Below are 27,633 nucleotides of genomic sequence, written 5' to 3'. Positions count from 1 at the left end.
AGGATACATGATGTTGGCGCCGCTACCTTGATCAATGATCACCTTTTTTACATCGTAATTCCCTATCCTCAGAGTGACCACCAAGGCGTCGTCATGGGGTTGGATGGTCCTAACCTTATCCTTCTCTGAAAATCCCAAGACAGGCACATTCACCTTCAACCTCTTCAGCTTGGAGCCCACCTCCTCGGCATGGGAGTGCGAAACTGCCATCACCCTAGTGGGACATGAACCAGTCCTGCCAGGTGCAGCAAAAATAACGTTGATGGTTCCCAAGGACAGCCGAGATGAATTATTTTTTTGATTATTCGAGCTGGACTGACTGCCCTGCCCGTTAGGTTGGTATAGGTGCTGCTTTAATTTTCCTTCGCCGATAAGCTGCTCCAAGTGATTCCAGAGGGTCCGACAGTTCTCGGTAGTATGACCCACGTCTTGATGGTACTGACAAAAGAGATTCTGATTCCTTCTGGCAGGATCCCCCGTCATCTTGCTGGGCCACCTGAAGTAGGGTTCCTTACGGACCTTCTCCAGTAACTAGTGCACCGATTCTCGAAATACAGTATTAACAGTCTGTGGTGCTGTCGAGCTAGTTTGCCCGGAGTAATCTCTTCTCGGCTTCTTGTTGTGATATCTGTCCGACCTGAAATCCTTTCTATCATGCGGGATAACCTTCGCCTTACCCTTTCCCTGTTGTTGGTCTTCCTCAACCCTTTTGTATTCGTCGATACGGTCCATGAGGCGACGTACACTCCGTACAGGTTTTTTGGTCAAGAACTTCCTCAAGTCATGATCAGTAGGAAGGCCTACTTTAAAGGTATTGATCGCCACCTCGTCAAAATCACCATCTATCTCGTTGAACATCTCCCAATACCTGTCGGAGTATGCTTTCAACGTCTCTCTCTCCTTCATAGCCATAGACAACAGTGAGTCCAATGGTCAAGGAACTCTGCTGCATGTGATAAACCGTGACGCGAATGCTCTTGTAAGTTCCCCGAACGAACCTACAGACCCCGATTTAAGGCCGTTGAACCACCTCATAGCAACAGGTCCCAAGCTAGAAGGGAAGACTTTGCACATCAGGGTCTCATTGTGAGAATGCACCGCCATTCTCTGGTTAAAGTGGCTCACATGTTCCACCGGATCAGTCCGGCCGTTATAAATGGTGAAGGTAGGCTGGGTGAACCTTCTGGGGAGTCTTCCATTCTCAATCCTACGTGAGAATGGTGATTTGGAGAGTTGGTGCAATGCCCGGCTCATAGCATCGTTCCCCAAGCCCCTGGAGGGGAGCTTCTTGTGCCTACGACCTGGTGGGTCATCCTGTTCACAAGAGGATGTTTTGCTGGGGGGCGACCATGACCTTGAACTGTAACTACTTCCCCGGGATTCCCCTAAAGAAGGATTAGATGAGGATGGCGAACGCCTCCGTCTGACGTGGTGTAGCTTCCTCTTAAGGTGATTAATCTCCTTCTGCATGGTCTTGGCACCATCTTCATGGGTAGTACTGCCTCCACCGTGAGTATGACTTGCTCTAGGATATTCGGTGTGAACGCTGCCCTCTCGATCCCTCCGGCGCTCAAGACGCTCGAAAAGATCCTCCGGTTGCGATCCCTGAGATTCTGCATGGTGTGAGCCTAAGCCTGCCATGGTGTTCCAACTCCTCTAACACTAGATTTCCCACAGACGGCGCCAATTGTAAGTGCACAATCGCGTGGACCCAAAGACCAACGTGGGCTCAGGCCCAATGAGCCTTAAACAATAAAATTTGTAAAGTGTAGATTTGAAATCTAGTTTAAGGGCGTTGGAAGCTTGACAAACTGGTTAAAGTGTTACAATATTTGCAAATAATAAACAAACGTGACAAAAGAACCTCCTCGGACATAAGCCGAGAACGATCTATGTATTATTTTCTCTTTTCTCTTCCAAAGGTTACAGTTCTAATAATTTCTTTTTAGCTAAACCCCCCCTTTTTCTTTACTCTCTTCTCTTCTTAAATACTTCTTCTTCCTTCTTCGTCCACGTGTCACACAAATCTTATCCCCCCTATTCCACCACCTTCCTAAAGTCCTTAAATAATAGCAGGAAGGTGGTATTTTATTGTTCAGGGGTCACTTCCCCATTAATGTGGCTAGGGAGGTAGGTGCATGATTTTTTATATGGAGGTAGCAGCCTTTTTCTGAGATATTTCTCTTACACCGTTGCGTCTAGAGGGTACTTGAATCCCCCTCTTAACCAACAATTTTTCCAGAACTCTGCCTTGATCTTTTTGGCAAATCCCAAGGTCATCGCAGGTTTGTCCGAGGAGGGATTCGTCCTCGGACGAATCCTCGGACCCTCGACCTTTGAGCCGACTTGCAGCCTTAGAGGTTTTTAGTCAAAAACGAACTAGCGCCCATCAATAAAGCTCAAGGCCCAAATACTTGTTTAGATTCTTTTATTCCCCACAGTAAATATTATACACTTTTTGCAAATGTACATTTGCTTCTTTTTGAGTGTTTACTTCACTCCTCTCTTGACTTTCACCGACCAAGCTATAGATTGGGTTGTGTGACTCAGAAAAGATTCCTTCAAATGAGTGTTCATTTGTATTGTCCTTGTTTTGAAACTTCTAAAATTTGGGTTGTTAATTTCACTTTTTAATTTTTCTGTTTTGGCTGTGGTTTGAACCTGATAAATGCAAAAAAAAAAATAATAAAAAAATCAATAGCACAGAGACATGTCAAAGAGGCAAAGAGAACTTACGAAAATAGCTTTGCAGATAGGTAGATGCAATCAACGTTGGGAATAATAAGAGAAAGAGGAAAAGAACCAGTCCTTGATCAGTAGATTACCAGCAATAATGGATGTGAAAGGAAGATCTGAACCCAACAATGAAAAGAGGAACAATATATTCATATCTAAATCAAAAAATGGAAAAAAATAATAATAATAATTAAAAATTACATAAATTAGAAACGAAGAAGCAACTAGTCACAGGATGAGAGGGCCCCTTCTCTCTCTCTCTCTCTCTACTGCCCCCTTAAAACTAAATTTAAGTTCACCAAGCTATTATCATGTTAAAGTATTTTTTATAAACAAAGTTGAAGTTATAGCTACAACTTTCCTATGTAAGTATGTATGGTGTTTACACTCAATACCTTCATTTTTTCTACATAATCAATCACAGAAATAAATGGGTTCTTTTTTAACTGAGTTTGACTTATTCATAAATAACCAAGTTATTTAAAGCCTTATCTCTATGAAGGTATTGAGCGTAAACTCCATGGGATTCAATTTTGGATAATAAAACTAACTCAAAAAATTAAAACAATTTATTAAATATTATATTCACTGGATGATATGATAGATATGATAGTACATAGTTATTGTAATTGCCTAGTCTCCGCATCAGTTCTCAAGAAGCTCAACAATTGCTACTATTCTTCATTCCTTCATGTTGTAATGACTAGATTTGAGCATGTATAATAAAATAAAAAATAAAAGGTTGCTCTTTTGGTTGTTTCACAGGCTAGCTAGAGAATTGGATCTAATGGATTAATCCTAGATGATCATGCTTTAAACGTTATTGCTCCATATTCTGTCTATCTTCTCGATATTGTTAGACATCAAATTCATTAATTTTTTCATCTTATTTGAATTGTTGTGTTAATAAACTATTAATTTATCCAAGAAATATAAAATCAATGGAATGAAGGACATGTTAGAGTGCACTTACTGTATTAGTTTTTGCAGCGCCAACGGATGCCAATAGAAAGTGAAGTGGTAGTAGGATTGAAGAAGATAAGTAATAATGTAGCAATTTTAACGTATTTTATATCCTTTTATTCATTTCAATTTAATGTTTTTACTTTTTTTTTTTTTGGGAGAAAGATTGTTTTTACATTAGTACGTGTATTGTTAACAAAAATGTTTTAAAAAAAAATTGTTGTATACAAAAAGACTTCTATCGATATTTAATGTTAAAGCTCGACACAAGCTGTATCTGTCGAGAATTACAAAATCAGAAATTTCAAATTTGATTACACGCATATCCTTGAGTATTTGTGTAGGGTTTCTTTTCTCACAACCTTAAACATATATAAGGATTATTTTAAGAGCTATCATAAGTGATGCAAAGTGATTATACACGCATATTGTGAATGGAAACAAAAATTGCTCTAGTTCATCATATTCACTGTAGAAGCTACTGCGTCTTTACGCCAAAGATTTTGTGTCCAAGGAGCATCCTAATCTTCACTATTGATGAATTGAAAAACTTTGCAGCCAACATCTTCCTCAAGTTGGTATGTTAGTCATGTACTGGGATCCGTGCATCATTGGTTAGTCACGTACTAGGATTCATGCATTGAACGAAGAGATTGCTGTTACAATACAAGTCCAATTGGGTATTAAGGTAAGGGTTCAATTGTAGGTTGATATTAGGTACTAGGATTCCTTTTACTTGTAACCGCTTGTGACTAATAATAGTGAATTCTTGGGAGTGGTGACCTTAAATTCACCCAGTGGGGTTTTGCCTTGGTGGTTTTTCCCATTCGTAAACAAATCACTTGTGTCAAATTTAATTTTCGCTACATTTAGTTTAATTGGTGATTTGTTCGTTCTACCATGCTATTGCATGTGAAATTGACTTAATTAATTAACTTAGATAGTTAATTAATTAATTTGCCAAAGGGATCAACACATTTTTTACCTATCAGAACTTATGACAAGTTCACATTCCCTACAAAGATGAGAGAAAAAGACATCGAAGTGGCATTAGCCAATGGTTCTCTAATGATTAAGTTAGTAGAATTCTCAATATCTCTCAAAATATAAGAATGTAATTCTATGTAATTGAATTGTATACCTTGTTTCTGGTGTTTGGTGGCTTATTTATAGCCTTGATATAACTGTTAGGAGCCTCATTATTAGTGTAACCATCCTTGGCCTCATAATGGCTCTTTCGGTTGTTTGAGTAATGTTTGCTTGAGCTTAAATGGAGGTTTAACCAGCTCATGATTGGTCTTTCTGTCCATTGGAGCTCGTCGGTTACAAAAATATTAATGGTTGCGCCATTAATGCCGTATGGTCATCTTTTCATATGATGACCTTATGGACTGTATGCTCATCACCTACATGGACGAGCCTGTGGATTAAAGGTTCGTCAGCTATATAACGATCTTGTAATTTCAATATTTGTCAACTACCCCAAAAAACATTCTTGAAGCTGCCACAGGGGTGTCCACAGGCTAGTCCTGGTCAAGTTTGTACCTAACCCACGACTGACTCGACAGAATCGAGTGGAGGAAGTTCAGAGCCTCCGCCTCCGCCGACCGGCGAGGGAGCCAGATCGGAGCAGTCGAGTTTTGCGTCGAAAAGTGGCCGGTTCGGTCGAAATCGTCCACGGTGGAGAAATTCGGCCAAAACAATGCATTTAAGGCGAAATCTCACCAGATTTGATGGAGATCTCACCAGATCTGGTGAGATCTCTCTAGATCTAGTGAGATTTCCACCAAATCAGGCTGAGATCTCACTAGATTCGGTGAGATTTCCCCAAATCCAGCATAAATCTTGTTGAATCTAAAGTATTTTGACCCAAAACTCGCTGGAGAAAGCTTGGATCGTTGGATTTTGGAAAGTTTCATGGCCAGGTTGGTTGAAGCGGGTTTTAGAGGAGAGAACCCACCAATCAACCACCGGAATTGGTTTCTATGATTCGTAACCCACTACCAACCATTAACCGCCAGAGCTCTTTGATTAGTCGCGAGTGAGTCAATTCTAATTGATTTCGAATCATGGGTAGACACCCCTAGCTGCCACTGAAACTTCATGAAATTCTTGGTTTTTCCCTAACCAACTCATCAGCTAGAATGACTTTATATCATCACAAGGATTTAAAGCTCTTGAGCAGCTCGTTGGCTAGAGACCATGAAAAATGCTTCCCTATCAAGTTAATGGTTTGACTAATTAGCTAAATTTGAAGGATCTAGAACAACTAGCATTAAATATTAAGTTATTAAGGCTCTGTTTGATAGAGTAGATAAAACACACATTTTAAGTTTTTAAACAACCTTACATACATTTTCACACACTTTTTCATCCACACGGATTTCAAAAAATTACAAACAATATTACTCAAACTCCTCTACCAAACGGGCCCTAAATTGTCAGGTGCTTGTTCTAGTTTTGCACAATACACATCTCTCATGTTCCAAGCCCCAATAGAGAAGCTTTGACTGAGCCTAGAGTTAGTGTAAAATGGCCACTTTACCCTCTAAGGAGACAGAAAATGGAAGAGATTATTGTCTTTCGTTGTGTTAATTAAAATATTAATTCAGCCAAGATATAAAAGAAAAAAGCAAAGAATAATACTAATAATAATAATAACAGCATAGAAGGCATGTGAGAGTGTACTTACTGTAGTAGCTTCAAGCTTGGAAATAGGTAGATGCGGTCAATAGTGGAGGTCAGCAAGAGTAAGAAGGAGAGAGAGAGAAGGTAATAATAGACTTTGAAGAGCAAGAGAGAGAGAGAAAGAAAAGAAAAAGGTAATAGCGAAGAATAGGAGGAAGAGAATAGACAGGAAGAGGAGTGGTCAAGCAATTTAAAAGGAGATTTTTATATTACATATATGGACTGACTTGACTAGTGTTTTTCGTAGAATTATTCATGTGAAATTGAAAGTTTCTAACGATCGATCCACGTCCTTTTCTTCATTCTCTCTCTCCAACGATGAAACTTCGCTTAAATTTCCTTCCCTCTCTCAATTATTAAAACAAGCAGCCACCAAATTTAACACTTTGCAAGATAAAAGATGGTTTTTTTTTTTTTTGGGGAAATTCTTTACCGTACAATGTGAATTTACATTGTAGACACATAAAGTAGCAGATGTTGTATACTTTTTGTAGACGTGTAGAATATTTGCTACTTTTTGCATGTTTACTTTGTAAATACAATATAAACAAAGTCTTCTTTTTTTTTTTTTTTTGTATTTCTAAAATTGGGTTCCAGCCTCCAGGTTTGAAAATTGTGATATGTGGACAACTGGGCATCTCAGAACTTAGCAAATGGCACAGTTGTTGAGCCTAGCATGTTACACGCCTATCATTTTTGGATTCTCTATAGGTTATATTCCTACCTATGTTGAAAATTTTAGAAGAGTTCCAACTATAATTAATTTGGTAGATATTTGTCTATAATTTGAATGATTAGATTTTATTTCCATGTATATCTATATACTAGATTTAAAATAAATAAAAAATAACATCATTTGAAATTGATAATTGTTGGAAAAAATAACAATTGATAATAATGAACTTGTGATACTCTAAGAGGAATTCGAATCTTCACATGGAAGAATTTTTCCAAACCCACCCATAAATACTTCACTCCTCTCTTGACTTTCACCTACCAAGCTAAAGATTGGGTTGTGTGACTGAGAAAAGATTCCTTCAAACGAGTGTTCATTTGTATTGTCCTTGTTTTGAAACTTCTAAAATTTGGGTTGTTAATTTCACTTTTTAATTTTTCTATTTTGGCTGTGGTTTGAACCTGATAAATGCAAAAAATAATAATAATAATAAATAAATAAAATCAATAGCACAGAGACATGTCAAAGAGGCAAAGAGAACTAACTAAAATAGCTTTGCCAAATAGGTAGATGCAATCAACGTTGGGACGAATAAGAGAAAGAGGAAAAGAACCAGTCCTTGATCAGTAGATTACCGGCAATAATGGATGTGAAAGGAAGATCTGAACCCAACAATGAAAAGAGGAACAATATATTCATATCTAAATCTTTGATGCACAGACATCGCAAAATGGGTGCCGCACCCGCGTTCGACACGGCGACGCTGCTGCCCGCGAGTCAGTGCCGCGCCTTAGTCTTTTTTTTTTTTTTTTCGGATTCGCACCGACTTGGCTCCGATTCGTGCCGACTCGGCTTTGACTCACGCCGATTCGCGCTGAACCGGGCCGATTCGACCAGAATCAGGAAACTATATAACTTGTAGAAGGAAACTATAAAACTTCAATTTTTTTTGTCAATAACTCGATATATTCAAGTTCTCTTTTTATTATTATTTTTTTCATTTAAGTTTTTTAATGACCACCCTAAACAAAATTCCTGGAGCCGCCACTGATTTGAAATTATTAATGATTAATTAAAATATTTATTCAGTCAAGGGAAAAAAAAAGCGACAGCATAATTTAGATTGAACAAGGTTGATATATTCAAGAATCAAGAGCAAGTTTAAATTTGAGGTTTTCTAATTTCAATTATAAGAAAAAACATGACTTGGATAAAGCTCTAAAAAAGTCTGTATATCACCATATGACTAGGAATGGCAACGGGTCGGGTTCGGGACGGGTTTTTTAATACCCGAACCCGACCTACGGGCCTGCACTCATGACCCGAACCCGGCCCGTTTAATAAATGGGCTTTTTTTTTAAACCCAGCTCGCCAGGCCCCCCGGGCTCCATGGGCCCCGTTGGGCCATGGTACTTCAGGGCCCATTCTGTGGTCCAATAAAAAAAATGTTTGCCTGATTTTGATTTTCTCAGCAACCAAACGGTAGGGGAAAAAGAACACAAGAAAATCCAATCTGAACAAATCGAAAACCAACAAAAACCATTATTTTCTTAGCAACCAATAGATCGGAACAAGAATTATAAAAATAGCACTTAAACTAGAAAATACAAATTTGATTACAATAGAAAATACAACAGATCGAAACAAAAACCATTATTTTTCTTTACAATATTTTCCCTCGTCAAAAGTAAAAACAAGATTTAACATATAAACCCTAGGTCTGAAAAAGAAGACCCTACAAAATCAAATCAAACAATCAGATCCTATTCAACAAAAATAGCACTTAAACTAGAAAATACAAACTTGATTCTTTGAACAAAAAGAATGATTTTCAATGTTTCATTGCAAACGCTTGAGTTCACAACGAGGTGAGGGAGATGAGAGAGATGCGGCTTTGTGATGTGGAGGAGGGCCTGGCGAGGTGAGGGAGGAGCAGAGGCGTTTGCAGGCTATGGCAAGGTGATGGAGGCAGGGAGGAAAGACCGGAGAGGTGGAGAATGGAGCGGCACCGGTGAAGGGAGCAGCGGCGGTCTTGTTCAAGTAAGAGTGAGGGGGAGGCGGCTTGGCAAGACAAAGAGAGGGTGAGAGTGAAAAGTGTATGGGTTTAAGGGATTTAGGGTTGGAAAGTGACCATTTATACTTAGGGTTTTTTTAAAAAATATTATATATACGGGTCGGGTTCGGGCCGAGCATGCCTAATACCCGAACCCGACCTGAACCTGCTTCAGGTTTTTAATTAAAACCCAGACCTGACCCTAATGTTAAACGGGCCAGGTTTAGGGTCGGGTCGAGTACGGTACATTTTGCCATCCTTATATATGACTACATGTCATGAAACCATGGTTTTAAAAACCGAACCGGGCATCGAACCGTTGTTTTCAAAATTTTCGGTTCAACCCTGGTTTTTTCCCGGTTTTTGACCGGTTTTGGGGCTTCTAACTGGACTAGACTGAACCGGTTTTCCCGGTTGAACCGGTCGGACCGACCGATCCGGTCTGGTTTTTAAAACAAAGCATGGAACAAGTTGCAAAGGAGATAAGTCTGTAAAGTATATAAACCACAATATTGTACCATATTTTAAGGGTTTACCACATAAGGTGATATTTGCAATTTACCCAAAAAATAAAGATTTGGATTTTGGAGTTCAAACTTCTTGTACAAATAACTTGAATAAAGTAGACTTGATTTTTTTTTTCTATTTAATATATGGATTGAAATGATTAATGATTAATTAAACTATTTATTCAGCTAATTAAAAAAGAAAGGGGAAACGGTCTATATCCCAATTAGGACTGGAAACTTTGTAGACTATCTCACCAAAGCATAGCAAGCAATTTGTGAATGACACTTCTTTGAATAATGGATCGGTGGGGGTGGTGGACCACCCTTACCAGGACAGTTTGTGGCCTTCACAAGATAGTGAGGGAACAAGATCCTATGGTGTGTTTTCTTATGGATACTCGAATGTTTAGGGAGGATTTTAAAAAGCTTTGTAAGGATACAAATCTTCCTCACTGATTCATTGTGAAAAAGCCAGGTTTGGGTGGTGGATTGGCTCTTCTTTAGAAGGAAGGTGTTGATGTTAGGGTCATTAATGGTTCGGATAACTATATTTTGGCAAAGGTTGTTGAAGAGGATGGATCTAGATGGTTCTTAACAAGTTTTTATGGTTGACCTGAAGCGTCTCAGAAGCCAAATTCTTAGGCGTTGTTAAACCATAATAAGTCCTTTGTGTATGGTCCTTAGGTTTGTATTAGAGATTTTAATGTTATTCTCAGTTCTATTGAATACTTGCCTTGGTCAACTCATGGTTAATGTAAATTGTGATCTCATGTTGAAGATTTCCACAATCAAAATGAATTGTGATGTCTAACTACCCAAATTGTGAAATTGATATTACTCAACTTGCGGGTGGTCAAGATTGTGATCAAAAGTTGAAGATTTGTATAATCTAAACAAATCAGGATGCCTCAAAGGCCAAACTAGTCAACACCCAAGTGGTTCATTTCGTTGGACACAAATGCTCAAAATTAGATAAAGAAGAAATTCACTTTGTCAGTTATCATTTTGGAGTAGGAAGGTTCTTATGGTACCAGTTATTCAAGAAGAAGGAAAGTGGTAGTTAGACGAGGATCCAAAAATTAGCATCATGACAAGTTTGAAGGTGGTAAAAAAAAAAAAAAAAAAGGAGGGAATGTTATGTGCCTCATTTTTTTTTTTTTTAAATTGAATTTCAAGGGCGGGTGAAAATTGTAGATGAGTTGAAAAGAGTCAACATATAAAAAAATACATCAAAATGGCTACACATTAACAAACACAACCAAAAAAAGCCTAGGTTGATAGCTACCTGCACATGTGTCAGTCTGCATCTATGCTTCCGCATACGTATGTTTTTGGTTGTGTGTATTTGCACGTAACAAATACATAGAAAGGATCCTATTAAATAATTTAAAAGACGCAAAATAAAGGTAATGCAATATATTTTTCATGTTTATTATAATAATGCAAATACCATAAATGGCTAAAACACAAAATTTTCACCTAAAACCTCACCCATGGTACATCAAAACCACCTAAAGACAGCCTCCTTTCATCTTAGTACAGCATTATTATCTTTTTTCATTAGTTTTGGATCATTTTAGCATTATTATTGGATTTCAATAGTAGGTACACCAGAAGGAGTTTATTTATTCAAGAAAAAGAAAAGTACAATCTTGTTATTTTCTGTAGTACCATACAGCATCAAGATTGAGGGAGTGACCAAATCAGATGCTCGACCATTGTTAATTTGTAAACCCAGTTCACACAGTAATATATATATATATATATATATATATATATATATATATATAAAAAAGTTGAATTCAAATTTGATGGCTTGACTGGTTTGACTCTTTAAATTAATTAAATAACAGTGGTAAATTACATTGCATATATGTATTTAACTTAACCAGTATTTTCCATAGAATTATTCATGTAAAAATGGAAGTTTCTAATGACCGATTCATGTCTTTTAATTTCCTTCATTCTCTCTCTCTCTCTCATGGTTAACGAGTGTGGAACTTCACTGAAATTTTCTTTTTTTACATTGTACGGTAGTATAGTATAATGTAAATTTATATTGTAAATATACACAAAATGGTAAATGTTATACTTATTTTGTAAATCCTGTACACTTTTTGCAAATGTACATTTATTACTTTTTGAGTGTTTACATTGCAAGTACAACCTAGACATATGGGGTTCCAGGCTTGAACGTGGACAACTGAACATCAAAACTTAGCGAATGCCATAGTCATTGAGGCTAGCATGTCACACGCCTATTATTTTTGGATTCTATAGGTTATATTTGTTCCTATGTTGAAAATTTTAGAAGAGTTCCAACTATAATTAATTTGGTAGCTAGATATTTGTTTGTAATTTGAATTATTAGATTTGATTTCCATATAGTATAATCTATTTACTAGATTTAAAATAAACAAAAGAAAAAATAACATCATTTGAAATTGATAATTATTGGAAAAAAAATAGTAACGATTTTTGTCCCACCCCACCTCTTCTGGAACATGATAATTGTTGGCAAACAAGTAATGAACTTGTGATACTCTCGGAGGAATTTGAATCTTTCAAATGGAAGAATTTTTCCAAACCCACCCATAAATACTTCACTCCTCTCTTGGCTCTCCCTACCAATCTAAAGATAGGGATGTGGGACTGAGAAAAGATTCCCTCAAATGAGTGTTCATTTGTGTTGTACTTATTTTAAAACTTGTAAAATTTGTGTTGTTAATTTCACTTTTTAATTTTCTGTTTTGGCTGTGGTTTAAACTTTGAACCTGATAAATGCAATAACATTCCATGCTCTCTCCTTTGGTTGTGTTAATAAACTATTTTTTCCTCAACCAAAAAAAAAAAAAAAGAAAAGATGTAAAGCACAGAGACATGTCAAAGAGGCAAAGAGAACTTACTTAAATAGCGTGCAGATAGGTAGATGCAGTGAACGTTGGGAAGAATTAGAGAAACAAAAAGAACTAGACCTCAATCGGAAGATCTAAACCCAACAATGAAAAGAGGAGCAATATATTCATATCTTAATTAATCATAAATGAAAAAAATAATAATAATAAATTACATAAATTACCAGCACGTTCGTTCTCTCTCTCTCTCTCTCTCTCTAGAAGAGTTTTGTTATTTCTCTCTCTCCCACTTTCTACTGCCCTCTTGAAACTAAATTTATGCTATAATATCAAAAATACTGTAACAACATTCCTTTGGCCCATAACTGAAAGAAAAATACTTCAAAGTTTTCATTTTGACAAAAATACTTTAACTTTAACAAAAAAAAAGTTAAAGTTAAAGTTACCATTGGACGCTCTTATCTGCCATGTGGCCCATAACTGGGAGAAAAAGACAAAATTAAGAAAATAAGCATTTGTTATTCAAAAAGTATTTCTCACTGATTTTATTTCTAATAATTCTAAATATTTTTTTTTTTCTTTTTGTCGTGTTGATGTTTGTCGGCCAAAAATATATATATATATATATATATATATATATATATATATAATATATATTCTACTCACTCTTTCTTCTTCAAATCCTCGCCGGCTTAGCATTTGATTGATTCTCTTTTATTTCTATCTCTTTTGCTATTTTTTTCTCTACCGACCAAGCTTCTCTCTTTCTACCAATAAATATTTAAACATAAAAATCTTTATATTTTTATGGAAAAAATTTTGTTACAAAATTGATAATAACCTAAGACAATAACCTTACTCAATATCACTAACATTACTACATATTTCAAAAATCTAACCATTAGATTACATGTTCTTTACGCTCTTAATATATAAGTCAAATTTTGTGTCAATTGAATATTATTTATTATATGATGTAAAACATTATATTTTATGCATAATTTTAAATTTAAAAAATTTACAATTTAAAAAATTTATTAATGACATAGCTATTAATATTTAATTTTAAAAAAATTTTACATACACAAAAAATATAAGAAGAAAATATAAATTCAATGGTAAATTTGGCAAAATTTAGCTCAAAAAAAATTATTGAATTTGTAGCTAAACTTAATCTTTTTTTATTTATATCTCTAAAATAGGGTTCCAGGCTTGAACGTGGACAACTGGACATCAGAACTTAGTGAAGTGAATGCCATAGTCGTTGAGGCTAGCATGTTACACGCTTATCATTTTTGGATTCTATCGGTTATATTCGTTCCTATGTTGAAAATTTTAGAAGAGTTCCAACTATAATTAATTTGGTAGATATTTGTCTATAATTTGAATTATTAGATTTTATTTCCATGTGTAATCTATTTAATTACTAGATTTAAAATAAACAAAAAATAACATCATTTGAAATTGATAATTGTTGGAAAAAATAACAATTGATAATAATGAACTTGTTATACCCTAAGAGGAATTCGAATCTTCACACGGAAGAATTTTTCCAAACCCACCCATAAATACTTCACTCCTCTCTTGACTTTCACCTACCAAGATAAAGATTGGGTTGTGTGACTGAGAAAAGATTCCTTCAAATGAGTGTTCATTTGTATTGTCCTTGTTTTGAAACTTCTAAAATTTGGGTTGTTAATTTCACAACCGCCCCGATAGAATCGGGGGAGGAAGTTCAGACCCGCTGTCGACTGGCGAGGGAGTCAGATCAGAGCGGTCGGATTTCACGTTGGAAAGTGGTCGGTTTGGTCAAAACCGTCCACGGTGGATAAATCCGGCCAAAACAGTGCATTTCAGGCGAAATCTCACCAGATCTAGTGAGATTTCCACCAAATCTGGCTGAGATCTCACTAGATTTGGTGAGATCACCCAAATCCAGCATAAATTTCATTGGATTTAAAGTATTTTGACCAAAAACTTGCTGGAAAAAGCTTGGATCGCCGAACTTTGGTAAGTTTCATGGTCAAGTTCGTTAGAGTGGGTTTTAGAGGAGAGAACCCACCAACCAACTTACCGGAGTCGGAATCTGGGATCTGTAACCCACTGCCAGCCACCGGCCGCTGGAAGAGGTTATTGTATTTCGTTGTGTTAATTAAAATATTAATTCAGCCAAGATATAAAAGAGAAAAGCAAATAATAATACTAATAATAATAATGATAACAGCATAGAAGACATGTGAGAGTGCACTTACAGTAGTAGCTTCTAGCTTGGAAATAGGTAGATGCGGTCAATAGTGGAGATCAGCAAGAGTAAGAAGGAGAGAAAGAGAAGGTAATAATAGACTCGGAAGAGCAAGAGAGAGAGAGAGAGAAAAATAGCTAGAATGACTTCATATCATCGTAAGGATTTAAACCCCTTGAGCAGCTCGTTGGCTAGAGACCATGAAAAATGCTTCCCTATCAAGTTAATGGTTTGACTAATTAGCTAAATTTGAAGGATCTATAACAACTAGCATTAAATGCTAAGTTATTAAATTGTCAGGTGCTTGTTCTGGTTTTGCACAATACACGTTTCTCATGTCCCAAATCCCAACAGAGAAGCTTTGACTGAGCCTAGAGTTAGTGTAAAATGGCCACTTTACCCTCTAAGGAGACAGAAAATGGAAGAGGTTATTCTCTTTCGTTGTGTTAATTAAAATATTAATTCAGCCAAGATATAAAAGAAAAAAAAAGCAAAGAATAATAATAATAATAACAGCATAGAAGGCATGTGAGAGTGCATTTAGAGCACTTGCAGCAGTGGAGCTAAATAACTATATAGCTATTTTAGCTCCATCAAAACACCAAAAAGAAGTATGCAGCAGTGGAGCTAAATCTATATTTTTTTAGCTCATTGCCTTTTAGTTCATGAGAGCTAAAAAAAATTAATTTTTTATTTTGTGTTCACATTACCTTTTTTATTGTGGTGTTTTTATTGTAGTGAGATGTATTATTTTATTGTGGTAAATATATTATTTTATTGTGATATTTATATTATTTTATTGTGTTGAAAGCTAAAATAAATCCACTGCTGCAGCATGTGTGTAGGTAAAATAGATAAAGTAACTTTTAGTGGAGCTAAATTGCTAAATTTTTAACTCCACTGCTGTGGATGCTCTTACTGTAGTAGCTTCAAGCTTGGAAATAGGTAGATGCGGTCAATAGTGGAGATCAGCAAGAGTAAGAAGGAGAGAAAGAGAAGGTAATAATAGACTCTGAAGAGCAAGAAAGAGAGAGAGAGAGAGAGAAAAAAAAGGTAATAGCTTGTGAAGAATAGGATGAAGAGAATAGAGGAGAAGAGGAGTGGTCAAGCAATTTACAAGGAGTTCTTATATATTAGCTTGAAAGTTTGTAATGATCGATCCATGTCTCTCTCTCTCTCTCTCTCTCTCTCTCTCTCTCTCTAATGGCTAAATGCCAACGATGCCCTCTCTCAATTATTAAAACAAGCAGCCACCAAATTTAACACTTTGCAAGAAAATAGATGGTTTTTTTTTTTTTTTTTTGGGAAATTCTTTACAGTACATTGTGAAATTACATTGTAAACATGTAGAGTGGCAGATATTGAACGCTTTTTGTAGATGTCTACAATATTTGCTACTTTTTGTGGGTTTATTTTTTAAATACAATATAAACAAAGTCCTTTATTTTTTTTTTATTTGTATTTCTAAAATTGGGTTCCAGCCTCCAGGCTTGAAAGTTGTGATATGTGGACAACCGGGCATCTCAGAACTTAGCAAATGCCACAGTCGCTGAGCCTAGCATGTACACACCTATCATTTTTGGATTCTATAAGGTTATATTCGTTCCTATGTTCAAAATTTCTGAAGAGTTCCAACTATAATTAATTCAGTATTGAAAACTTTGTAGAAAGAAAATAGGCTAGCAAACAGAAATTTGACGGTAGCAAGACAATAGGTAACAATCAAAACATTGTTAAATAGACTATGCTTCTAATTATTTTGGTAATTTGCAGCCACAAAATTATTTGAATAGCGGCAAGCCAATTTGAATAGTAGCCATCACAAAATTTCTAATTAAACTCTTGTTTTAAAAGCTTTTGTCAAATTATAGCAAATAATTTCATAAATTGAAAAAAAAAAAAGAATTGGATTTATATATTAAGTGTAAGTAAAAGGGTTAGTGAGATTAATTTGCACTATTTATTTGAAGAACCATTAACCCAAATTGAAGTATTTATTTATTTATTTACTTAATCGGGTCCAATTATGCATTTATACCAGAATACTCTCACCCATTACGAATATAAGAGAATAAAAGAAAGAGGAAATAGTAGGGAAGTATGAGTAGACTTGCCAATCATTGATTTTAACCCATGGAACGTGGCTAATCTTGATCCGCTCATTGTCTTCAAATTTGGGGCAACAATAAATGATCAGCGTTTTCAATTGGGTGAGGTGTCGCGTGGCTTCCTCCGTGGGCAGATGCACCTGGCAATGACCTCAGCCAAGGAGGACAATCCCATACTACCAACTTCTGAAGGGAAACATGTAGTGAGTCTGGCAAATATCTTAGTTTATTACACCCTCTAATAATCAACTTCTCAAGGCAAGGAAACACAAACAACACCTCATCTGTGGTTGTCAACTCCTCTGCATCCTTCCACTCTTCTAGGGTTTCCATCCCCTCCAATTTGAGTATTCTCAATGCCGGAAATAATGTAGTAGTATTTCTGTAACTCCCATCACTGTAAAAGTAAAACTCACTTCCTATACATCTTACCTTCCCCATTCCTTCCATTTCATGAACCCTAAGACAAGGTAATTGCCCCATAGTGGGAATTTCTTTACATTCACTACAACATCTCAAATTGAGCTCAATCAAATTGTGATATACCAATGAACCAACCCATGATGGGAATTTCTTTCCTCCATACCCTTCGATTGTTAAGCTTTTCAAATTTGAGTGAGGCTGGAGGCCTTCCAACACTTTTTCATCTTTATCATACATGATCCATTCTCTACCTATATCCCAATATAATCACAACTAGAATATTTCATTTTCTTTTAATTTTGCACTTTTAGCTTCTTCCTCATCTGCCACGATCTCTAGATTGTGTATGTTTATTTCTCCTCTAAGATTCTTCAAACATCCCAATTCTTTAATTCGATAACCTTCTTCTGGATGCACATAAAAAAATTTGCAATTTTTGAAGGCAAGTCAACTGCCCCATATTTTTAGGTGTTTCTATCATATTATCCGAGTAATCATTAATATGAACATGTCTTAAGTTAATCAAATTGCTTAGGTCTTTTGGAAGCTCTTCTACGAAGCCTTCAATTCTTAAAGTTTGCAAATTGTATAGTTTGGTGATGGATTTTGGTAATTCTTCAGTTAAGGAGTATGAGATGTCAAGAAGCCTCAAATGTATTAATTGCTCAATTGAATCTAGCAACTCCTTTATACTATCCCCGAATAATTTTAAAATGCGTAAGCATTTAAAATTTGATAACATGATGTCAAAGTTGAAATTTTGTGAAATTAACGTGCGCAATTTTGTATAATCAACTCCACTAAATGAACTTCCTAGTGTTGTTTTACCATCACGTCGGGCAAATAAATGTTGTATGCTACTACCATCATCATCCATTGAATCTCCCTCCAAGATTAGAGTTTCAAATTTTGAAATTGAGAGTGCAAAGTCATGCACCAAATCATGTATTTTGTAGCTAATAATATTACCGTAGGCATCATTTCTAGCATTTTGGAAAAAGGAAGTGGCCAACAAAATATTGAAATACATGTTACCAATATCTTCCATCTCCATATTAGCTTCTTTAGTTAGTAGGAACCCTTCAGTCATCCAAAACTGAATTACTTCATCCTTTTTCATGTCATAACCTTTAGGGAATATTGCACAATATGCGAAACATCGTTTTAAAGATGGTGTTGGAAGATGATCAAAGCATAACTTAAGCACTTTTAAAAATTTTGAAGACATCGCTTAACTCAAAAGGCTTAAACCCTATGAGTATGAGCTTAATTATAATATATTAACCACTCATTCTTCTTATTAATATTTAATGTGTGATTTTACTATTTAAATAATCACACTACTCAAGGAAGAAATGGGAGAGGGAGAAAGAGAAAGGATTGGTGACAAGAAAGAAAATACAAAGGAAGAAAGAGAGAGAACCAGAGAAAGAAAGAAGAAAAGAGAGAAAATAGTGAGGGAGAGAGAGAAAGGTTATTTTAATTGAAAAAGAAGAAGTAAGAAATATAAAAATATTATTTTTTTATAAGTTTTGAGCTACAATAGACTACTATAGATGGCAATTTACTGTAACTCATTTGCCAAAATTTTTAAGAATAGCACCATTGTTATAGTATGTTTTTGTGGAATGAATTGCTAAATATATATATATATTTTAAAAGCTTTTAAGAACTTTACTATGAATGCTCGCATTTGACATGGAGTTAAGCATTGATTTCATGGTCAAGCAAGCATGCACATTCCATAGTGAAAAAAATGTACTTTCCATACATCCATTAAGAAAGATTGATTTTTAGTTAAAAAAAACGTTTCAATGGAAAAACATGTTTTCAATATTTTTTTTATAAGAAAAAAAATAGTATTCTTATTCGGTCTGGCATCCATGGACAAATATCTGTGTAATAATCGGGTATGAATACTTAATGGGTAATAGAATCTGGGTATCCATGGGTTAAGGTTTCAGGTCGGGTTTGGGTAAAATACTATTTTGGTCTCTAAACTTTTACTAAAAGTTTGTTTTTCGTCCCTAAACTTTAAAAAATTCTTTTTTTATTCCTAAACTTTGTAAAGAGTTGTTTGAATAGATAAAGACTAAAATAATGATGAAAAAAGAATTTTTTTAATAGTTTAAGGATGAAAAACAAACTTTTAGTAAAGTTTAAGAACATAAATAAAACATTTTCAATGCTTTAAGGACAAAATATAAACTTCTTTAAGTTTAGAGATAAAAAAAAAAATTTTGGTAAAGTTTAGAGACCAAAATAGTATTTTATCCAATATTAAAATAAACAAACTGAATGTATAACTACTCAATATTAGTTATATCTTTATATTTGCTTGTGTCAAATTTTTATATACGTATAAGCCAAAAGTCTGTTAATACGAAACTAACATAACCGACAGTATCTTCATATGGTGGTACAAAGTTTGTTAGTCCACTTTATGATCACACCTACATGTCCATATGTATATAACATAAAAGAGCATAGTGAAAGTAACGTTCATGGGTGAGAGAAACTAGAAGAGCAAGAGCAACTTCTGTGTCTCTCTCTCTGTGAATGAAAAAGTTCTGCGTAAGGACTTGAATGAAAACACCCGCACGGAAATGAGAGAAAAAGCAGAGAATGCAATGCAAGCTTCAAAATCATGGGTCGTACTCGTAGGTGAAGATACTCGTGGAACTGGATGTAACTATTAAGTTGTGTTGCCTTGGTTTTTTAGCTTATGAGTGTTCTCTTTAAACAGTTAATTATTATTAAATTTATTGCTAGCTTTCACGGTTCAAAAGTTGTGTTTTTCTTTGGACTTCAAAAGGTTGTATTAGATTTTGGCAACAACGCATGCTTAAAGAGATGCTAGGGATGTTACGTTCTCCATATTGAATACTTGCCTTGATCAACTCATGGATAACGTAAATTGTGATCTCGTGTTGAAGATTCCCACAATCAAAATGAATCGAGATGTCTTACTAGCCAAATTGTGAAATTGATATTAATAGACTTGCGGGTGGTCAAGATTGCGATCATAAGTTGAAGATTTGTATAATCTAAACAAATCAGATGCCTCAAAGGTCAAACTAGTCAACACCCAAGTGGTTCGTTTTGTTGAACACAAATGCTCAAAATTTGATAAAGAAGAAATTCACTTTACTAGTTATCATTTTGGAGTAAGAACGTTCTTATTGTACTAGTTAGCATCAAGAAAAGTTTGAAGGTGGTAAAAAAGAAAAAGAGAAAAAAGGAGAGAATGTTATGTGCCTCATCTATATATCTATATATATAATAATAGTGAAAAAAAAAAAGAGAATGTTATGTGCCTCATCTATATAATAATAATAATAATGATAATAATAGGTGAAACTAAAAAAAACTCAAATTAGAATTCTAAATTAGAGTTTCAATTTTGCAGCATGTGTTCTAAATTATTTATCATTAAAGAGTTTAAATTCTAAATTTTAAAAGCAAATGTGGGATCACATAATAAATATTCATTCAAATGAGTTATTAAGTACAAAAATCAAAGAGTTTAGAATAAATGAATCGTAAAAAAAAAAAAAAAAGTGCTTCACAATGATGAATAAATAAATAAACATGAATAATTTACATTTTATTCCTCATAATATCCTTACAAATTTTTTTAAAGAGTTAACAAAATATAAAAATGACTATCAATAGTATTTAAATTATATACATAGGAATTATATTGTGCATTTTATTGTATATATTTAAGTATATCTATGCATATGTATATAGTTACAAGCTAATTTAAAATAAAAATTGAATTTAAAGAGTGGGTGAAAATTGTAGATGAGTTGAAAAGACTCAAAAGAGTGAACATATAAAAAAAAAATACATCAAAATGGCTACACATTGACACAACCAAAAAAAAGACCTATAGGTTGATAGCTACCCATACATGCATCTGTCTGCATCTATATTTCCACATACATATGTTTTTTCTTGTGTATATTTGCACGTAACAAATACATAGAAACGATCCTATTAAATCATTTCAAAGACGCAAAATAAAGGTCCTTTTCATGTTTATCATAATAATGCAAATAACATAAATGGCTAAAAGACAAAATTTCCACCTAAATCCTCATCCATGGTATATCAAAACCACCTAAAGGCAGCCTTTTTTCATCTTGGTACAACATTATTATCTTTTTGCAGTTTTGGATCATTTCAGCTTTCCCAGAAAATATTTATTGGATTTCAATAGTTGTTACTAGTTACACCAGAAGGAGTTTATTTATTCAAGAAAAAGAAAATTGCAATCTTGTTATTTTCTACAGTACCATACAGCATCAAGACTGAGGCATGACCAAATCAGATTCCCCTTTACGAAGTACAATAACAGAAAAACATCAAGTGCGACCATTTTTTGTGGGATATATCTGAATTGAAATCATAGGCTAGTAGTTGCATCACAACAGCTATGAACATCTTTGAGAACCGCTAATTCTAACCACAACTTCAGGAGTCCATAAGGCGTTCCATGACCAATTTCACTAGAGCGGGAGCATCAGCAGTGACTGCAACCTTCACTGTTGGTTTATCAGTCCATTCAGTGACTTCGCCAAACCTGTTTCATTTCAAAGAAAGTACAAATGAGTCAGTCGGAACACAATAGCTCTCTCTTTTTCTTTTTTTTCTTTTTAATGACTAACCATTTTTTTAAAGTTACTTTATCTATACAAAAATTTCAGAATACTGAGAAACACTCTGTAACTCTATACTGTTATGATCATAAAATTCACGATTATGGTTAGAACCCTATTATCTGATATAGAAATGGGATCCTAATGCAACCCAAAATAAAAAAAAACCAACTCATTTCAGCCTATGTGGTCTGCAAAGGAAGTAAGGAACCAAAAATCAAGCAGCTGCATCTGCTGATTTTAGGTGTCCAAAAGTCCTACCTCTTCTGTTTATTGTATAATATTGTTAGTCCCTTAGTGATGCCACTTGTCTGGACTCTAACCACACCCTCTGTGTAAGTCATAAGTGAAGGATCAACAGCTGCAAGCATGGTTGCTGGATCATGAAGATAAACTCCTACATGAAGACAAAAACTAGCATCAGTAAATTAAACAATTACCTATCAACTCACTCAGTTTCATCAACTCTTTAAAAAATAAACCAACCTTTTATGTTGTATGCATCGTGGTGATATGAAAAATACACGTCTAAGATTTTGCACAAGTACTGAGCAAATTTTCCATCTGACCTTGACAACTTCTCTCTATCAGCATCTATAATGTATCAAAATTGATGAATCAAATTCAAAGCAAATCCAAATGACAAAAACAAAAGATCAAATTGAAAGAGGAAAACAAATATCATCAAATTACAATTTTGAAGTTCTCATTTCACATTCTGATTGGCAACTCTACGTACAAAGCTACAACATTGTTATAAGGTGTGCAGAACAAACATAAAACCTGGATAAAAAGGTCATGGGTATATTTTTTAAATATAAAGGGTAACACCTTACAAGAAAAAAGATGGAAGATTTCTTAATTCTTACAATAAAATATGATTAACAGTGCATAATACCAATTTGCCAAAAAGTACCTGTGAAGACAACTTGATGAGTAACATTTATGCCCACAGCCACTACATCTGCTCCACTTGTGAATACAATATCTGCAGCATCTGGATCGCCAAAAATCTGGTCATCCAATTTAAGGGTTAGATAGGAAGAGGGGGAGAGAGTTGGAAATCACCACAGGGCGGGGAGCATGTTGGGGAAAGTGAACATGGACCAGTGAAAGACATCAAAGATCTGCTCAAGGAAAAATTATACAGATTGCTCCATAAACTTTGTTTCCCAGGCTTCTTTATAGTCGATAAGTATTAGAAGTATGTGGTTCATATCCCAATAGCTTAAACTTTTAGGATAATCGGTAATTTAACAATAAGTTCAAGAAGAGATCAAGTTATCAGAAAAGGATTTGTAAAATTCTGAGGACAAAGGCACCCACACTCTCTATCTCCAGCTCTTACTAAGTAGGGCAGCAAAAAAATTGAGCTATACAAAAGGCACCTCATTTGCGGGTTTGGTAGGCTTGCATGTAGAACAAGTCACTGAGCAATGTACATTTTGAGTTTATGAGTTGGAAATCACAGTCTGAATACATAAATTACAAGCAACTTACATTGGCTTCTGATGCGGGATTCACATTCCCATTTACTAAAAAAGCACCACCAAGAAGAACAATCTGCCCAATGTTCTTTGAAAATGCAGGATCTCGTTGGATAGCCTACACCAGCGGATACATAATTCAAAATATAATGGATGATATTCAATATTAGAGACCACGCCAAATGATCAGGAACTCTAACCAGTGCAATATTTGTAAGTGGGCCTAGTGCCACAACCGTGACTTTTCCTGGATAAAGTTTTGCTTGCTCAATGAGAAAATCAGCTGCTGACTGTTCAATTGGCTTTCCTTTTGGTGGAGGGAAATTTTGGTTGCCAAGTCCATCTGCACCATGGACGAAACCAGCAATGCGCAGTTTTGTGCCATTCTGTAAAATGAATAAAGAAGAACAAGAAAATTCAAATCATACATCAATGTCTACTTGTAAATGAATGATATGTAAATAAAAATGTGATGGTGCTTCAAATTCAGAGTTGAAATTATGTGAGTGAAACTACATAATCTACAATACAATTTCTCCTGGAACACGTTTAGCTGTTATTGTGAAAACTCGAAGTCAGCTTCTTCTGTGAGATAACCAGCTTTAAATGATGTTTCCAAAGAAAAATCATATTTATTGCAGCAAATGAAGCGTTAAAAAATCGTTCAAAGAAAAAAGAAAAAAACCTGTTTTTTGCTCTATGTACAAAATTAACAAAGGGAAATCTCAGGTTGTCCCTTCATTAGTTTTACTCATTTATGATACTTTCTAAACTCTAAACACATATCATAGAGCAGTATGAGTTCAGCCTTTCAATCATCATGAGGCACATAAGCGAAAGTACGATAGGTTCAAACCCTTTTTTTGATAATGAAAATAAAGAGGATCACACCTGAATTCCCCAATAGATTTCCCCATATATGTTCCTGATGCAAGAACAAGTTTGTCTTCTAACTACCAAAACTATTATCTTTTTTTTTTTTTTTGATAGGTCGGTATTATCTTCTATTAAAATAATTTAATAAAAAGTCCTATCAATGTATAATTTCGCACATCCTTCCTCCTTTTGAAAGTTAGCATAAACAAAAAAAAATCACAAAAAGACAAAAAAAAAATGCTCAAAGATACAAATCTAAAGAGCCACTATAACATAGGATCATGGTTTTTTGTCTGTACATACAGTGATTGAGACATGAGATCCTTCAGCCACTGGGATATCTGTCCTTCCTGCAACTTCAAGCTACATCACAAACATATTGGAAGAGTTACTACGATCAGCCTCTAATAGTACACTAAAAACAAACCCCAATTCAGCTAGCGAATAATACAAAGAATAACTCATATAGATTCAAAATGCCATATATAAAATGAACCTCATTAGCTATACCAAATGCAACGCATTTCTTGTGGCCAGGGTTGTATAAACATTCCCATATATAGTTGTAAGTCCAATCACCTCCACCTCTGGTGACCGTAATGCCACAAAAATTGCCATGGCATCATCTGTATTCATCATCAACTCACATAATGTCAGAAAGATGATGAATTAAATAACATATATATGAATGAAAGCCATTAAGACAGTTGCAAATTCTGGTAGAGCAATTTTGTTTTCTGAGTTCCCATATGGAAGCACAGCGTGTGGACATGATGGAGACACTATCATGCATGTCCTCAATAGGTGGGGAGGAGAATATATATTTTCTTATTAAAAAATTCCTTTGATTTTAGATAAGTTTCAGAAGATTTTGATAGTTGTTATTTATATTGAAAACATAGAATATGCCTAAATAACAGAGAGAGATATATACACACACACATACATATATTAATCAATTAATTGTTGTATCCCTACCTAATTTTTCATGAATTGCAGTGTCCCTTGTGTCCGTGTCTGTGCTTTTTAGTATAAAAGTCCAAAGATTTATCAAAATTTTCAGACAATTTCAGTCTCAGAAATAAGATTACAAGAAATCAGGACCACCCTTCATTGGTACAGAGTGAATTGTTAAAAAAAAAAAAAAACCCTTAATTGGAACTGAACGCATTAAGCCAGTTGCAGAAGTGAATGAATCTATGTGGTTCCCATATGATGAACAGTCATTGATTTTATATAAATTCCAATTCATACTCTGCTGCTGCACTCAACAACCAAACAGAGCAGCAGGGATGACTTCTTTGATATGAAATTGCTGAATTTCATGGAATCATTGACTGAACTACGGTTTAAAATATGCAGATAATCATTGACCGAATTACTACGTACTGTCCTAATTTGTCCAGAATTACAGTGTCCCGTGTTGTGTCTGTGCTTTTTAGTATAAAAGTCCCAAGATTTTTATTAGAATTTGCAGACAATTTTTTTACTCTGAGACTCTCCAGTGGAATACAGAGTGAATTGATAAAAGTAAACGAACCCCTGAAAATCTATGTGGTTTCCTGGGTTCCCATATGATGAAAAGGTCTGCGATTTGATTAGAATTCCAATTCATAATCGGCTGCTCCATTTTCTCAGCAACCAAACAGAGAACGGCATGACTTCTTTGATATGAAATTGTTAAATATACATGGAATCATTGACTCTTTTTTTTTTTTTTTAATGTAAAATATGCAGATAAACACAATGAAATGTAGAAATCTCGGATACCCAGATACAATAAGGTCCAAAGAAACAAACTTTGAAGAAAACGGGATTGAATGAAAAGAGATAAGGTGACTTACCAATACCAGGGTCTGTATCAATGATGATCTTCTTTGGCTGAGCTGCCATGGCGTCTGAGAATTAAATACACAAATTGATTGATAGGTTGTTATTAATAATGGTATTGAGTATTGACAAGGATTGATGGTGATTTATTAAAGTATTATGGATTACATGGAAAAAACAAAAAAGTTAGGTGGGTTGTGGGTGTATTGGTTTATGTAAAGGGATAAAGAAGTCAATTCTGTTAAGGAAGATTGTAGCTGGAGCTTCAGATTCTCAGAGTGGTCTCACTCTCAAGTCTCAAGTCTCACCTCACGTTACTGCTTCAGGCCCCATGTTTATTTTTATGTTTGAACATTGAAGACTCTTGGTTGTGCTCTTGGTCTGTTGCTGTGAAAGGAAAAGATGAGAGAAAAAATAAACAAAATATATTTATGACCCTTCTTTTGTTTATTTTTTATTATTTTATTTTATTTATTTCAGATAATATATGATAGGATAATTAGGATTCAACTTATAAAACTTCAAGTAGTTTGATTCTCAACCAAGAAAAAAAAAATTCCACTAGTTTTTAGCATGGGTGCATAGATGAGATTCTAAGCCAAGTATTTTATTTGACCACAAGAGATTACCTTATTGAATTGACTGGTGCTATGATGTATTTTTCAATTGGTTTGGGACTTTGGATACACCCAATTTTTTTTACAATAGGTGTATAAAATATTTTTAAAATTTTTCAACATTTCTTAAGTCGTATGTTTTTCATTGGTGTTATAGGTGGTTTGATTGGAGTGATGTTGTGTAAATCACAACTTAGTGCCTTTGTCACTAATTGTACTTTTCTAATTGATCAATCACAACTTTTGGGACTAAAAATGAACAAAAATAATGGAAGGACAAAATTATTGTGATCTAAAAACTTTTGGGGACTAAAAATGAACTTTAAAAAAAAAGGGACTAAAATAAAACTTGGATCAAACATACATTTTACCATGATTATATCAATAAAACATCATAACTCTTGTGCTTTTAAACTCTTGACAATTAGTAGCCTACTAGTAATATTATGGATGAGGTTGCACTTTTGGTTGATTTTTTTTTTATTGAATAAAATGGGGATGGGGGTGATCAACCGTGCTACCCTACCAATACATGGCCATTTTAGCTTCTACATTAGATGAGAAACAAATGTATGAGGGACTTAAAATAGGGATAGAAGTGGCAAGCGTTGTCTTAGATGAGCTTAGCCATAGTCATTGGGTTTGAAATGAACCAGCACCACCAACACCGACTTGATCATGCCAATTGACAAAACTTCTGCTATCATCCTCGAAATGGTCAAAATCTAAATGTAGATTACATTAGGAATAATAATCTTTCTTACTAGAAATAAAAGACATTGTAATGAAATAACTATTACTATCTATAAATTTGATTGTTATATATGGAAAGCTTGTAAAAAAATGATGTATAAGGAAACTTTATATTTTTTGAAATATATTAATTTTAAAACCTATTATATGCAC

General features: G+C 34.6%; 1 protein-coding gene and 2 pseudogenes across 1 annotated transcript; all 3 read right to left on the bottom strand.

Annotated features, from left to right (window-relative positions):
• Positions 1-15,862, bottom strand: part of LOC142631933 (putative disease resistance protein RGA3) — a 38,352-nt pseudogene extending 22,490 nt beyond the window's left edge.
• Positions 15,863-16,890: 1,028 nt separating this feature from the next.
• On the bottom strand, positions 16,891-18,481 carry LOC142631390 (putative disease resistance protein RGA4; annotated as a pseudogene).
• A 2,965-nt stretch (positions 18,482-21,446) lies between these two features.
• Positions 21,447-26,441, bottom strand: LOC142633132 (putative uridine nucleosidase 2). The gene is made up of 9 exons (XM_075807399.1): positions 26,125-26,441; positions 24,791-24,906; positions 24,584-24,643; positions 23,605-23,790; positions 23,418-23,522; positions 22,834-22,930; positions 22,404-22,511; positions 22,179-22,314; positions 21,447-21,841 (listed from the first exon to the last, which is right to left on the bottom strand). The coding sequence occupies exons 1-9, from the start codon at positions 26,171-26,173 to the stop codon at positions 21,733-21,735; spliced, it is 966 nt and encodes a 321-aa protein (XP_075663514.1). The 5' UTR covers positions 26,174-26,441; the 3' UTR covers positions 21,447-21,732.
• Positions 26,442-27,633: the final 1,192 nt, after the last annotated feature.

This window comes from Castanea sativa, chromosome 4 (genome assembly GCF_040712315.1).
Source record: "Castanea sativa cultivar Marrone di Chiusa Pesio chromosome 4, ASM4071231v1".
Lineage (NCBI taxonomy): Eukaryota > Viridiplantae > Streptophyta > Magnoliopsida > Fagales > Fagaceae > Castanea > Castanea sativa.
Note: the sequence above shows the minus strand (reverse complement) of the source record. Positions and strands in the feature narration are given on the sequence as shown.